This window comes from Vidua macroura, chromosome 1 (assembly GCF_024509145.1).
Source record: "Vidua macroura isolate BioBank_ID:100142 chromosome 1, ASM2450914v1, whole genome shotgun sequence".
In the NCBI taxonomy this organism is placed as follows: Eukaryota; Metazoa; Chordata; class Aves; order Passeriformes; family Viduidae; genus Vidua; species Vidua macroura.
The window spans coordinates 94,943,591-94,956,389 of record NC_071571.1 but is presented as its reverse complement, the minus strand read 5'-3'; the positions used below and the strand labels follow the sequence as shown (position 1 = coordinate 94,956,389).

The 12,799-nt window shown below is 37.1% G+C and overlaps 1 protein-coding gene across 3 annotated transcripts in view; it reads right to left on the bottom strand.

Moving 5' to 3' along the window:
• The window catches only part of MBP (myelin basic protein), an 82,823-nt gene extending 71,629 nt beyond the window's left edge, over window positions 1–11,194 (bottom strand). For all 3 annotated transcript variants that reach the window (XM_053984579.1, XM_053984588.1, XM_053984597.1), the window contains exon 1: window positions 11,129–11,194. In XM_053984579.1, the coding sequence (XP_053840554.1) occupies window positions 11,129–11,179 (51 nt within the window). In that variant the 5' untranslated portion in view covers window positions 11,180–11,194. The remainder of the gene's footprint in view (window positions 1–11,128) is intronic.
• Between the last annotated feature and the right edge of the window lie 1,605 nt (window positions 11,195–12,799).

Genomic DNA, 12,799 nt, shown 5'->3' with positions numbered 1-12,799 from the left:
TGCTTAGTCCCATCCTTTGCCTCTAACACTCCGCAGTTGTAGCTTCTTAAATGATTTACTATAATAAAAGTGGATTATCTTGACAAAAAACCAACTGACTGAGTTACATATAAGCAACAAATATATTCATTTGAAGAGGTTACAGGTAAAAAATATTTGCAGTTATTAAACCAAGTGAATGAGTATAAGCATATAGGTATGCAAACACACTTAATTTGCAATTCTATTTAGCAAGTTTACAAGTCCTAAAGTTTAGCACTTTCCCTTAAGTGCAGCATTCAAATAATCATTTCTTGCTTCTTCTGAACAATGAAAAATTGTTATTCTAAAACAGGATTTTGAAAGCTTTAGCAAACCAAAATATTCTTAACCCTCAAAATTCTTCCCCTGGCAAAATCTCAGGGAATCAATCCTTTGAAATACCGGTTCCTACTTAAAGCTTTTTTCCTGTCACCTTGATATTAATAACATTGTAACAAGCAAGATATGCCAAATCAGATGAGAATTCTTTATTCCAAGAAAGCATCAAGCAATTTCTTTTAAGAAAACAACGTTAGGCTATGAACTATGCTGAGGTTTGAAACTAACCACATTATATCATGACTAAGAGAAGTCCAGATGCTCAGAGCTGTCTCTGAAGTCCTCATTTTCTTAAGGCCACAAGACCCAGCTTGGCAGCGCAGCAGCCGCAGAATTGAGAACTGAGCAAGAGACTTGGCCAAGTCTTAGTCAGTGACTGGGACAATTAAATGGCCATCTGGCTCCAGCACAAAGACAGCAGCTCTGCACCTGTTCCACCAGCCCACGGTTTGCAGCCTACTTGGTTAAAGCAAGCCCATGGGGCAAAACCCAGAACAACTTGTCATCTGCTGAGACCAGAGTTCAAAGCTGGGATCAAAGCCAAGGGCCCCTGCTCCTGCTGGAGCCATCTCCCTTGGGGGGCTACATGCAAGACATGTTCAGAGGCTCCCTCCTGTTCCTTACATACAGGAGCAAGAGATATCATCAGGAATTATCAAAGGCATGCAATTTAGTTGATACAAAGTCTGTGTGTCAAGCCCTACAGGCTTCCAAAATGCTGTAAACCCTTTCTTCTTCCATAATCAGGTGACTCAACAGCTGCAATAGAGTATTACATTATTACAGTATTAACTGCATTATGCTATGGCATTATGAACTCTGCAAAATCCCAGAGCAGAATCTGATGCCTGGAAGATCTCAGCATCCCTTGCCAGAGGCAGACATATCCCTTGCTCCACTGGTTGTTCTTGTACTCGGAGTTAAAGCCATCAGCCAGGACACCTGTACAATCTGCTGAGATGGTATTAGAACCCAGAGCTCCCCATCCCAACTGAACACATCCAATAACAGGGATCTTGTGGCCTCCTTTCCCTCAGGAAAACTTTCATTTTTATATGGTTTTATCAATCCTTATGAGGACTACATAGCATAGCATAATATAATAATAAAAAATAAAAAACAGTAGACAAAATGCTAGTGGAAAGGAAAAGAAGACAACAGACAGAAAAAGTATATTGAAGAGACTCCCGAATGTTCCTTCCCTTCTTGAGAAGACTGCAGGAAAGTAGAACACATAATACTGAGGTCAAAACAAGAGGAAAAAGTGTCAAAGCTTAATTTTTATTAGGTATTTCACCTATTTTTTTTTCTTCTTGCCAATATCCTTACTTATATGGCACAAAATTAGTTGAAGCACATATAAAGAAAAATTTTTATTTTGAATAATTTTTTAAAAATATTGTAGTGTAGAAACAAAATACCAACATTAAAATTAATTTGTCAAGTAAAAGTATCCTAAAGCTGAATATTCAGGACACATTGTCAGCACCTACAAACAAACATGCTTCACTTAAGCCAATCTGAATGTAATGGATTACAGTGGTTCAGATCTCAAATAAAATATATAACACAGGCTTTCTCTAAACACAGATTTGACTCTGAAGGAAATTGGAGATTAGCACCCCACCACAGGAGAATACCTCCTCTCAGCAAGTTTCTATCAGCAAATATCCTGCAGCACATGACAAGTTATTTATTTCAGCACAAAAATATAACATTGTGTGCAGCCTTGACCTAGAATCTCATCTCATGTGACCAAGCTCCAGAAATAATGTCAATTGTCCCAACCACGCTGAGCTTTCTGTGCAGTAGTGCACCAAAGACAAAACAGCTGTTACTTTATGCAGTGGGTTTCACCTACTGTGAGCTCCAAAGTCTCCCCTAGAATATGAAGATATATTTATTTATACTAGTAATATATATTTGTTAAATATATTAAAGATATTTAATTTTAAATCAATACATATTAAGTATTGAAATATATTCAATGTATTTTATGATCTATAAATATTTCTCAATTGTTACAGGCACTGACTTGACATTCGGAGTCTCACATGCTCTCATCTTCTCACATCTTTCATCTTCCAAGTCTCAAAAACCCAGAATTGTCTGGAATTTCAGACAACAGTCTAAAAGAAAAAAAGTACTGATTATTCAGGCTTTATTGCTGTGTACCATAAGGCCAGTTTCATCTGCAGCAGAAACCTCTGGATTAACACTAAGAAAACATTTAGTCTGTAGTTCACAGGGATGGTCAGAACGAGTAGACTCCCCAGGGTGAAAGGCTACTGGTCTTGCCTTTTGAAACTAATACAGGGATAGAAGCACAGTATCAATACTTGAATATACACTCACATTTATGTACCAATATTTTTTAAATATGCACTTGCACTTTTTTCAATATGGACATGTGCATACTTACATATATGTGCACAAAATAAACAGAAGTGGGATTTAAAGTTTTTGCACAGTTCCACTTCACACTGACAAATTTTAGCCACATTTCCCCAAAAGGACTGCACAGAAATTCTTGCATTTGCTGCATATAACAAACAGGTACAAGGTAAAAATGCAAAAATCCAGAACAACTTCATGACCAAACAATATATAAGTGACAATGATAACTGGTCATAAAAATAACAGAATATTGCTTTGATTTTCAGCTTTCAAGCATTCACAATGGCACTACTGGACTGCTTTGTAAAGCAATGTACCGTGGTAGGCTGGGAAGGTTGCAGAAAGTTATAATATAACATGAGGAGAGAGAACTGGCTTGAAGAAAGTACTTTTGAAAGTAATTATTCTGGTGGATATGTGTTGTCAGAAAAGTGCAAATTTTGTGTTTTCCTCTATGGTGTTCACACCTTCCTGATGTGACTGCCTGTTAACTGGCCATCTCTTCACTGTTTCTGAGCAGTGTTAGCAACTAAGTAATATTTCTAATACCTCAGAAAAATCAAAGCAAGGCATTTTGACTGCATCAGAGGTACTGGCAGAAAGTAGTATGCAGGAAGAGACTGGGTGAAGGAAGCAGAAGGAAGATACAGGAAGGAGCTAGACGGGTAAGTTAGCGACGACCACAAAACCAAAACAAGAAAAACCCCAAATGACTCAGATTTCAACATCGCAGTCTCAATTTTTTTTCATCAAAACATCTCTAGTATATTGGTATTTCCATAATTCATCTGAAAATGTCTGCACCACCAAACAGTGAATCCATTCCTGAAGCCCTTACACTGAACAGGAAAATCTGAGGACCCAAAAAAATGGTGACTATTGTTTTGATAAGGGCCTGTTTGAAGATACATCTCATTGGTAACAGACTTGCTAAGATTTCTGGATCTCTTGGGTCTTTTCAATATTTTTTGAGCTGCCTAGAGTTCCAAGCAAGCTGAGTGACCTCAGGGCTTCCTAAATTCAGCTTTCAATTCTAAGTCCAGCCACACCAACCTGAACATCACTCTGTGGCACTGTTACAAAAATGCAAGGTTTCCATTATTGCCTCTTCTTGATTGTAACTGATGCTCAGAAGTCTCCCTAATCATCCAAGGTAACTGGCATGTATGTTGTGGCTTTTAACTCTGTGCAAATTTTGATATCTTCATGGCCACATCCACTGGATCCTGCACTGAAAGATCAGATTTTTTTTACGAGTGAATCTCATCTCAGCAATCAAGAGTAACATCATATTATTCTGCTTAAAAGTTATTCAACTTCCTTTTACTAAAATCTTTTTTTTCTCCCCCAGCAAATGCTACCAAAGCATTTCCATCGACTTAAAGCAGACAGCCTGAAAAAGCTAAATAAAAAGGAAAACCATTCCATGGCATTTCTCCTCAAAGTAGAGAGATCAATTTCTGAACTGTAGCTGCAGACAAGTTAAATTTATTCACTGTACAAATAGCTCAATTTACTCATGAAACTCAACTTCTGAAGTGCAAAAAGAAGTTACTGTCAGCAATACTTTGCATTGGAAAGCCCTACAACCTTTTCCTTCTCATGTCCATTGCACACTCTCTGAAGTTACAAATGAGAGCAAAATTCAACTCAGTTTAATGTGGAATCTTTTCCCATGGCAAAATATTTAGCAATATTTAGATATGAGAGTCTTTTTACTTTGTACTGATGCACAGAGTAAAAACTATGTCTTACAACTACCGTATATGCACAGTCAGTTGTGAGAAATACACTTGTGAGAAACTGAAAATTAAAATAAAACATGGCTCCAGAACTCTTCCTTACAGCTGCTGCCCAGGAGCATCAAACACCACTGAACTACCACAAGGATGAAAAAGATGAGAACAAACTTTAAAATGCACATTTAACAGGTTCTAATACTTTAGTAAGTGCTAGAGGGAACATTTGCTAGTCACTGTTTTATACGCTGGGGATTCTGCTGTGGCTTGACACCGGACACCCAGAGGTAAAGCTTGGCCATTTCTCTAAAAGGTGAATACATTTCACCACAACTTATTTTACAGATACAAATCTTAAGGTAACACATCACTGCCAAAGAGTTTTTAAGCTCTTCTCAAATATAACCAGGGTCAAAGTAACAAACTAAATTTTCATCTGACCCAATTTCAGAGCAGGTGATACAACATTACTGCCACACGCTGATCCACAACAGTAAAAGCACAAAAGTTTACATGAGGAAGGAAGACACTGCTCCCTTTCAGGATCGCCATGTCACTTACTGCTTCCTCAAGATTAAAAAACCCAACAACTTTCCCTTCATTTTTATGGCATGAAGGTGCCAAAATGCTGAACATGTTCTCAGGCTGAAGTATGGGCTGATTTACTAGGAAAGTCATCTCAGCAGCTAGAACAGTTCACAGAGAGTTCACAAAGAATGTCTACTGCATTACACCCCTGTTCTTCCAGCTCCTTGCTAATTTAAGTGGCACTGGCATTAAACTCATTTGACAGGAGATTTATCTAGCTCTGTATCAAAGGTAACAAGGAGGGAACTGTAGAAAACTACCATAAAAACATGGCATCTGAAGCACAAGACCTTAAAAAAAGCACAGAGTGCACTTCCCTCTTCTAGTCAGTTCTGCAGGCTGAGGGTGGGAGAACAAAGCCTAACACCCTACCTCCTCCCCAGCCAAAACCACAGAGACTGCACCTCTTCCTTTTACACCCATGCAGGCTTAACAAGCTCAAGACCCAAACCAAGGAGCACTAGGACTTAGCCATTGCATGCAGAACAGAAAAACACACTTGCAACTTATTTTATGCAACCATTGCCCACACATTTACTCAGTTTTTCACTGAAACACAGATCTAGTGATATACTGCCATGGTTATACAATTCAGGCAACTCCTTAAACATTAGTAGTGGGCACTGTGGCAGGGCCAGAACTTGCTCCTCACTTTTATCTGCCTTGCTTCTCACTTTTTATCTTTTCCACCCATTCCCTGCACAGCAGAACACTGTACTTTCAGTAGTTTCCACATGCAACAAAGGGAAACATGGAAGTGTAGGAGTATCAGCTCCAATTCAGGGACAATTTATCATTCTCACAAAACTTCAACAAGCTTGCTATATTTTAGACATAAGAAAGACTAATTGCTGCAGCTACAATTGACTATACTAAATTCAGCACCCTAAGAGTTTAATGAACAGTCAAGTACTGAAACACATTACTTGGATTTATACACAAGCTGTTCCTTTAAACTTCATAGTAGAACTATTTGCCCATTGAAACATTAACACAGACTTCTGATACCATACTGAATGCTGGTGTTAAGGTTAATTTTTGAGGACAGATGTCACAGATACTTCATGCTTGGCATTCTCAGAGGTTTCAAACAGTACAGTCATTTCTGTATCACTATGATATCATCTCACCAGGAGAAGCACATTAGTGCCTGAAGGCTCCACTCAAGGTCTCCAAGCACTACTATTAATACAGAATGACATTGCATCTATCCCAACAAACCATCCAGTTAGACAGCACGAAGGTTAAGAGATGAAATAGGAAGACAGAGTGAGCACATGAGGATTTGCTCAAGGGCAAAGCTAGGTTGATGGTAGAACATGAGGAAAACAGACATCTATCAAATTCAACTGGTATTGCTGAACCTGACTGCCCAGAACTTCCCCTCACACCCCTGAAGAAGATTTGCCTCTTCCAAAAGCAGCAGTTCCTTGCACCAGGCACCAGCATAACCAGACGCCAGCTGGTCATAAGGATTCTACAGAGCATATCTGACTTGTAAAACTGACTGGTGAAACTGCTTGTCATATCTCTCACAGAAAACACTGGCACCCAACATTTTAAAGATTTTTCTCCTTTTCACTTGCCTTCAGGAAACACAATGGCTCAAGGGGAAGTGTTTTAATCAATCCATTACATAGCAAAGAATACACCATAATAGTTCCTGTCCTCTTTACTGCTTTACAGGAAAGAGTAAGACTCTGAAAAAACATATAGTTACACAATATGTTTTATAGTGTAACTATTAAAAATAATTAAAAAAATAAAAATAGTGCTATACTACTTTGCTAGGGGGGAAGAAGTGAAAAGGCTTCATGATTAATTTTGTATGGTAATAAGACTATTTCTTTTTGTTTACTTTTTACAGAAAAGTATACCCCAGACTTCAAAATCCACCCAATCTCTATGTCACATGTAGATCCATACAATATAGATCCATTCAATCTCTATGTCACAAACTGTATGTACTAAAAAATAATAAACTTTTATCTTACAAAAATAATACTTCAAAGCAATTAACTAAGCAAGTAAAAAGTATTTCATCTGTTGTTTTTTTCCGTTTTTGATAATTCATGATGCATACCAAGAGGAAGCACCTGGCAAAAACCACACATACAACTCAGGCCTGTAAGCAGCCTAAGCCATGAGAGGTAGTGAAAGCTTTTATGCCTGCAGATCACTGAGCATGTATGAGATGAACAGTTCAACTACCACTGTGTGCCAGTCATCTTAAGAATTTCAACTCCCTTTCACCAGGAAGAGACAGAAAATTTTCAATCAGTGTTACGCTGCTGCAGTCTTAGACAGGGTGCTAATTTCACAACATTAACAAGGTAACGGGGAAAAAAAGAGGAGAGGAAATAGCATCTCCTCTAAAGCAGCACAGAAACTATCTGATTTACTGATACATGCTCACTGAAGCAATTAAGCTTGAACTAACTATGCTGAGCTCTCCTTAAACACTGAGAACCAGTCAGTTTATTAAAGTTATATCAAATCAACCACTGCAAAACACATTATAGAATCTAGGTACATAACACAGGGCAATTAAAGGCGAGATTTTTCATAAGTTCATTACCCAGCAAGACTTGTCATTATAATTAATAGATTATTTTTAGTTCAAAGAAAATATTAAATTGCAGACTGAATGGCTATTCATCATTATGACTGTTTTCAGTTTTGGCCTGCAATTGCATTTCCAAGGCTTTTGAGAGCTGGGTACCAGAAGTGGTAATTTGGTTTGGTTCCTTGCTGTTTTCTTACAGCACACACCAACTACATAAAGGACATGAACTAGGCAAATAATCCAGCATTACCCATAATCTAACATGTCCCAGGCCTGTATAAATTTCTTGAGCAATCCTTTGATGTGGCAGTGCAGTGGGTTTTTATCTTTCGCTATAGGTCACAACCTTGATTTCCAGCTCCCCACAGTACTATGTGACCACAGAAACCAGGCTACGTGGACCAGGTGCATTTGGAAGTTGTTCTGGAATAAGTGGCACAGTGCCAGAAACCTTCCTTCCAAACCCCTCTTCCTGAACAATCAATGACATTAAGGGCCATTTTTGACAGATAGCAAGACAGTTGAAAGATTTTGGGATGGCAGTAATGTGCTGTGCAGATTTCTCTAATGAGGAGTAGCAGAGAACTGTGCTGTTGTAGCACAGGCAGGTTTAGTCATTGCAATAAAGATCGTGCCACTTTGTAGTATAATGATGACAAATTAGCACACACTAGAACAGTGAACCAGTAAAACTCCAATGGCTGTTTTCACTCCTCTACATTTAGCTCTATGAGAAGCTAACGAAATCCGGGACAGCCTATTCATTTTGTTATTTTGTTAGATATATTTATGTTAAGTTCAAACTCAAGTATTAACACTAAGAAGAAAGTAAACAAAATAAATACTTAAACATTTACTAACACATTAAGCAGATGAGAAGTCTAGTATCATTCAAAGTAAAAAGAAAAGATAAAATGCTGTGTTCATTGCAGCATTTAAAGTCTAAAAAATGCAGATCCATTAAACATGTGAGAAAGAAATCCCATAAAAATGAGGTGGTGTATGCTATTGCTGTGAGTAAAAGAGAAGGATTTTGTAAATACTCCTCCACATTATCTAGGTCAAATATTTTTCAAAGCATTCACTTAATTTCACAGTATCTCATTATTTGTTAAATAATCACTGTAGCTTGCCATATTTATATATCAAGAGGAGAACAATATTTTGAAGGAAGTGTCACAGCATGGGAAGCCATCTTAATGTCCTCTGTAAATTTCCTAATTTGAAAGCATGTTAGTGTCACCTTAGATATTTCATTAAGTAATTGCTTTCCAGCAGTCCATTTCTAATTCAAATACACAAATTTACTAAAAGTAAAGTGAAGCTAGATGTCAACTCCAGAAACCACCAAACCAACCTAACAGTAATTGCTGGATTAAAGGACATTTACTGGACAACCAAAAACTGGGATTGCTGCAATTGGCAACAGTCTCTTTAATGTCACTACACGTAAAATAGCTCTGTGGAGAAATGGTCTACCACACAAGGAGCAGTACAGTGGCTCTAAATCTGACCTCAAAGGTTCAAAGAAGCTGCCTAAAATCATGTTTTTCCTTTGGACCTACAGTTTTGGGAATGGACTTATAGTAAACAGCCTGGAGAGTGAAAGTAATGAAATTTAAATCCATAGTAGTGCCTGATTTTAAATCTATGGCCTTGTAATTTCTTGTGGCATGATTACTGTTTTAGATAAAGGGAGATCATGCACATCTCTGTGCATAAAGGAAAATTTTGATCAAGTACTGCCAATTTGAAAGTTTAGGGGTTTGTTGTTTCAGTTTTTTTGACCCTCTAGGAGGATGAATGAAGGACAGAAGATATTATCACAGTAGAAAGTTCCTGCTTCACGAAATAATTTTGGAAAATTAATTTTACTTTGATTGCAAAACCACGTATTCTCCATGAACTGATAGGAGAAAGAAGGAATTTTAAAGAATTGCAGCAATCCATTTCCTTGTAGCTCTGTCCTACATACCAAGCCCAGACTCATGGTCACCTGACTCTCGCTCACCACCACAGAATTTGCACCTCTTGCATAGGCTGTTACAATTTTTAGCTTTTTGAAGCCATATGCGCTGCACAACTCAGCCACTTGCCATCCACATGTGATCCCACAGCAGGAGACAAGATAGAATGTGGGATTTTATATATATATATATATATATAAGACCAAAGCAGGGGGTATTTGGTACACTACAGCCCATCAAGCTCTGTAAACTTAATGTATCATACCTGCAGGATCTCACATGCTTACTCAGAAAGGATCAAAATATCTGGCTAAATGTTTCTGTTTGGTGCATTTGACTTTTCTGCACAACTGAGTTTTCTAAAGGGCAAGTCTGCAAGACCAGCCACCACAAGACAGCAACTTGGGATTCATACTATTGTTTGCACTCAAACCAAAACTTTGGGCCACAAAAGCATTTTGCAAAACACTGCACCAATACAAAACAAAACTGTATGTAGCCAGCTGTCCTCTGTTCCTGCTGTTTTCTCCCTCTCCCTTCCAGAGTGACTATGCATTTTCCTAAAGGAGATGGCAAGGAACTAGTAACTGTATGAGTTCTAGTTTGTATACCTTTTAGCGATAGCTGATAATCTGCCACAGCAAAGCAAATACCCACATTGCTCCAGATAAAGCCCAGAAGTATCTGTTTATATCTTATGTCAAATGCAAAGGGCAATAGCTTTATACAGTGTGGGCTTAGACTGTAAACTGTTATTTTTGGATAAGGATGTGTGGAGGGAAGATAGCAATAGCTAGCAACAAGAAGTGTTTTTTTGTTGGTTTTTTTTTTTTTTTTTTACTTTTAAATATATATAGAAAGATGTTCTGTTTTAAGATGTGTGACATCTCTTCCGGTACAACATAGAAAAACAAATAAACAAGATATTATCACATGGCAAACAGAATACCACATTATGTGCAGAATACACAACAGTGTCAGCAGATGCTTAGGAATCAAATACTAACTTTTAATGAACATTTTTACAGTTCTTGTATTTTTTTCCTAGGGAGAAGATTTTTAAAGCTGTATCCTCTTGGATTGACAATCTTGTCCTTTCAAATCCTCTTATTTTACCTATTTCTTTGTCGTGTCTTTCTTACAGATGAAGTCAATTTTATTGCCCAAATGAAACACTGTCAACACACAAAACATAACTCTGCTCACTGACTCTTAAAAAACTCTACAATATCTTGATTCTAAGTCCCTTTCATTCATTTCCACCATGACTGAGAAAATTGTTATCAGCGATGGATCAAACATCACATCTCTCACTAAATCCAGCACAACAAAATCTTCATTTGGCCACATCTCACAGGACATTCTTTCAAAAACATGGTCATTTTACAGTGTAAACTACAAAATAGCAATGATAAGTGATCTGGCAAACAACTACTGTCCTAAAAATTCCCTGTATTTCACAGAATACATATTTGCCAAGTGGCTCTGTCTTTTCCATTTTCTACACTCACCTTGGATGACTTCTCAGTGCTATGCTCTCGTTTTCCTGCATGGTTGCCCATGATGGATCACCAAACGTTAAATTCTAAAAAGATAAAAACAAAACAACATTTTTGAAACCAATACATTTGTAATGAAATACAAATAAATTTTTAACCTGACACATAACAAAGAAATTTTTCACATTCAATGAGAATTTTTACAATCCAAGGTAAGATCTGTGAAAAGTCCTAAGGAAAAAAAAAACATGCTTATTTGGTCTATTTTGCACATTTAAGCAATATCAGAAAGCTTTCCTACTTCTATTAAAAAAAAAAAAAAGACATTAAAGAGAAGGAAAAAATAAAAATGTTCTTTTTGAAATTTGCACATAAACAAAACTAGATTAGAAATTAGGTAGAGGCCCTGTCTTTCGATAATATGATTTTAATAACAAACAGTGCAGTACATATCAAAGAATTTGTAACTATAAACTTCCATAAAAGTTCAAGTAAGTTCTTTTGAATTCAAATTTACCAGTATATAAACAGCAATTAGTGAAAAAAGCACCACACTAACTGCTAACAATTTGCTGTGGAGGTAATTTGCTGTAAACAACATGTGAGTTGTTTACAGCTCCTAATTTCATGATGGGCACGTAAGAAAGTAATGCCAACTCTTTCTTCATATTTTCTGGCTCACCCTGTCCTATCTCAGCTTAACAGAGCTAATGTAGGTTAAACCACAACACTCAAATTTCAGCTTTTAGAGAACACTTGTGGTTGTGCCACATATTTCTTGTCATAGAAGCAGATGTCTGTATAGGATTTTGCAGCTGCTGCCTAGAGATGATTTGAATGCAGTGCATCACAGCATTTGAAGTCATGAGACTTAAAATTACGTGCATTACTTAAAATTACATGCATGAAATAAAGCAATAGGCTATACAAACTCATATATTGTTATAACTCCAGCTACATGCACTGATTTGTCTACAAAAGGATTCTAAAGACAGAAACTTTGCTTTTGACAAAGTACACATCTGTGATGGACTGTCAGAAATAATCTCATTTTGTATCTCTACTTCAGCTTTTGAAGAGACTGACAGATTTATTTATACACACACACTTTACCACCCCACCCAATCCCCAGTGATAAATTTCAAATTTTGAGGGTCTACAGTGCTCATTTGGCAATTCACTGAATTCAGTTTGTTCTAAGTTCCACGTTATCACTGTATCCAATTAAGTAAGTCCTAACAAAAAACCATTTCCAAGGTCTCACAAAATCAAAATTAAAAAACATCCAAACACAGTAAATGCACTCATGAGAGAATTTATTGCTAAACTGGAAACTGATTTTTTTAAACCAGCACTAAGTACTGCATACAAGATACAAAAAAATCCAAAAAAACCCTGTACTTTCCAACTGTGACATCAGTACAATCAATTCACCCATTTTTGACATTCTAAAATTTTTCAAGGAAAAATACAAATAAATTCTTATACACCGGGTTTCGGACCTGAACTTCCTCAGACTGTCCTTTGCTCTACAAATTATGAGCAGCAGCTCATTCCTCATCACCTACTTCCCAACATAAGGAAAGCAGAGTGTAAGACTCTGCTTTCCTGTAAGACATGTATACAGCAGAATATAAAGGCAAATATTCTAAGTGTTATTCTTCCACTCATTTATAAAAAAAA